The sequence below is a fragment of the Ictalurus punctatus genome, chromosome 15 (assembly GCF_001660625.3).
Source record: "Ictalurus punctatus breed USDA103 chromosome 15, Coco_2.0, whole genome shotgun sequence".
NCBI lineage: Eukaryota > Metazoa > Chordata > Actinopteri > Siluriformes > Ictaluridae > Ictalurus > Ictalurus punctatus.
This window is the reverse complement of record NC_030430.2, coordinates 26272727-26275433: the sequence shown is the minus strand read 5'-3', so window position 1 is coordinate 26275433 and position 2707 is coordinate 26272727. Positions and strand designations below refer to the sequence as shown.

Sequence of the window (2707 nt, the reverse complement as noted above, 5' to 3'; positions counted from 1 at the left end):
CAGATGAGAACGGGTTCTCTCCTGAGTCCGGTTCCTCTCGAGGTTTCTTCCTCATATCGTCTCAGGGAGTTTTTCCTCACCACCGTCGCCTCTGTCTGTTCATTAGAGATAAATTCATACATTTAACATCTCTATCCTGAGTTTATATATTTCTGTACCGCTGCTCCGGGACGATGTCCACCGTTAAACACGCTGGACACATAACACTGAACTGAATAAATGAATGAATTATTCAGTTATCTACATGAGCATCAGATGATAGACTGGAGTCAATAATCACTCCAAGGTCTTTTACTGCTGCACATGATGAAACAGAAAGACCATCCAGAGTTACTGTGAGATCAGAAAGATTACTTCTAGCTACACGTGGTCCTAGTACAAGTTCTTCTGTCTTATCAGAATAAAGTAAAAGGAAGTTAATAATCATCCAACGTCTAATGTCCTTTACACATTCCTCAACTTTATTAAGCTGCTGTCTGTCCTCTGGCTTCGCTGAAACATACAGCTGTGTATCATCAGCATAACAGTGGAAGATCATTCCATGTAAGCAGCAGTAAACATGATCAGAGCTGATAATCACCCGGAGACGCTGCAATAAGGAACCGCAGTGTTCAGTTAGTCATTAACTTCAGACTGTAAAGCTGAGAGAACGTCAGGGTGAGGACGAGTTCGTCACAACCTTCACACTGAGAAAGTAAGTGTTTTTACATTCTATTTAATGCACTTTACTTTGTGTGTGTGTGTGTGTGTGTGTGTGTGTGTGTGTGTGTGTGTGTGCGCGCGTGATAAAGAGTCTTAGACTTTATAAGACTTATAATGAAAAGTCAGAGAGAGGGAGTGTAGAGAGCAGGTCATTGTTAGAGGGAATTAAAAGATTGCAATCGCTCTACTCATGAGGTTCTATTGTCGTCTACGTAGTTAGTTATAAAAATTTCAGTGATTATAGTAAGTGTGTGTGATGTGAGTGTGTGACGAGTGTGTGATTTTATATATATATATATATATATATATATATATATGTGTGTGTGTGTGTGTGTGTGTGTGTGTGTGTGTGTGTGTGTGTGTTCACATTTCCCATCTCTGAGTGTGAGTGGAGTCTGTGTGTGATATATAGAGACAGTATGACTGGTAACCCTGGATACATATGATGTTTTTCAGGTTGTGTTTTTTTCCCTGGGTGTCGGACTGCGAGAGCAGCGATGAGTGACAATGAAAATGAGAGTGAAATTTCTTTCTCTGTTAAAGTGAGTGCTGTTTTAAACTCAACAGCAGGTGTTTGCTCGCTAAAGACAAAAATAATTGTGTGTGTGTGTGTGTGTGTGTGTGTGTGTGTGTGTGTGTGCGTGTGTGTGTTCCTCAGTTCCTCGGCCGTCTCGAGGTGGTGCGTCCGACCGGGATGGAGATTCTGATGGAGGCTGCAGAAGCACTGCAGGTCCTCATCACTCACTCATCTGTTTAATATGCAGATTTATGCAGATTTATGCAGAATAAATGAATATAATGGTGTTTCTTGTCTGTTTGCTGTTCCTCGTACAGACAGAGAACAAGAAAAAGAATAAAGTTCATCTTTTTCTCTCCAGAAGTTCCATCGACATCCTGGAATATAAGACTAAAGTAAAACTGTCTCACTCACTAACACGCTCACACACACGCACACACACACACACACACACACACACACACACACACACACACACACACACACACACACATTCATTAGATTTATAGATACACACAGTCAGTAGTAGGAATTTTACACAGAGTTACACGGTTACACAGAGGAAAGTTACACAGAGCTCATTACTAGATTAGAATAAATAGAATAATATAAGCAGCTAAGTAATTTAACATTATAATATTATCATATTTAATATCATGTAGAATATTTCTCTGAGCTGTTCAGGATTTCAATTCTTGATCATTCTTGATTATCAAAAAAAAATCCAGATAAAAGAGATGCTCTGTTATTATTCTTGATAATAATGGGCGGGATTTAGGAGCTGCTAATTACAATATTCAAATTAGGTTGGTAAAATGTTTTCACCTCCTGATTCAATACAATGTGAATAATTCATTAATTCTATTGTAAATATTATTCTCACTATTCTAAATGACACAATACGATAACCTTCTGTCTGTCTGTCTCACTCGCTGTCTGTCTCACTCTCCTCCCTGTCTGTCTGCCAGTACATGCTGCACTCCTGCACTCTCTCGTCCGTGTCTTTCTGCGCTGTTCATCAGTTTCAGCCCAAACTGTTCGGCTTCATGGCGAAACACCCGGCTATCGACTCACACCACTGCTACGTCTTCCAGAGCACAAAGTTTGTGAGTACGACCTCACGCTCATTCTCGTTACGCTGACGGGATTCATATCAGCATCAGTTTAAATTTCAGTAATATATTCAGTACACATTTCTGGATTATTTTATGTGCTGAAGTCCTTCACCTGATAAATAAACTGTATCACAGACAGACTTTAATCTACTCTAAGAGAGAGTTTAATATTACTAGAGGATAAAAAAGAAGACATAACTGGAAATCTTTAACCATACGAGATGTCTGCTAAGCTAAGCTAAGCTAGATAACGGAGATAATAACGTTAGGTAATGAACAGATGGTTGTCATGGTAACGTTATCGTCTGACAGGATTTGTACCATTGTTAAGTAAATGAGGATATAAATTGAGGCTGAAATGAGACAGCACTGA

The 2707-nt window shown here is 39.4% G+C and overlaps 1 protein-coding gene across 1 annotated transcript in view; it reads left to right on the top strand.

Moving 5' to 3' along the window:
- Positions 1 to 241: 241 nt before the first annotated feature.
- LOC108276358 (PTB domain-containing engulfment adapter protein 1) overlaps positions 242 to 2707 on the top strand; it is a 5211-nt gene continuing 2745 nt past the window's right edge. The window contains exons 1-5 of the mRNA XM_053686409.1: positions 242 to 694; positions 1159 to 1244; positions 1361 to 1432; positions 1537 to 1614; positions 2188 to 2325. Of these exons, the coding sequence (XP_053542384.1) occupies positions 1200 to 1244; positions 1361 to 1432; positions 1537 to 1614; positions 2188 to 2325 (333 nt within the window). The 5' untranslated portion in view covers positions 242 to 694; positions 1159 to 1199. The remainder of the gene's footprint in view (positions 695 to 1158; positions 1245 to 1360; positions 1433 to 1536; positions 1615 to 2187; positions 2326 to 2707) is intronic.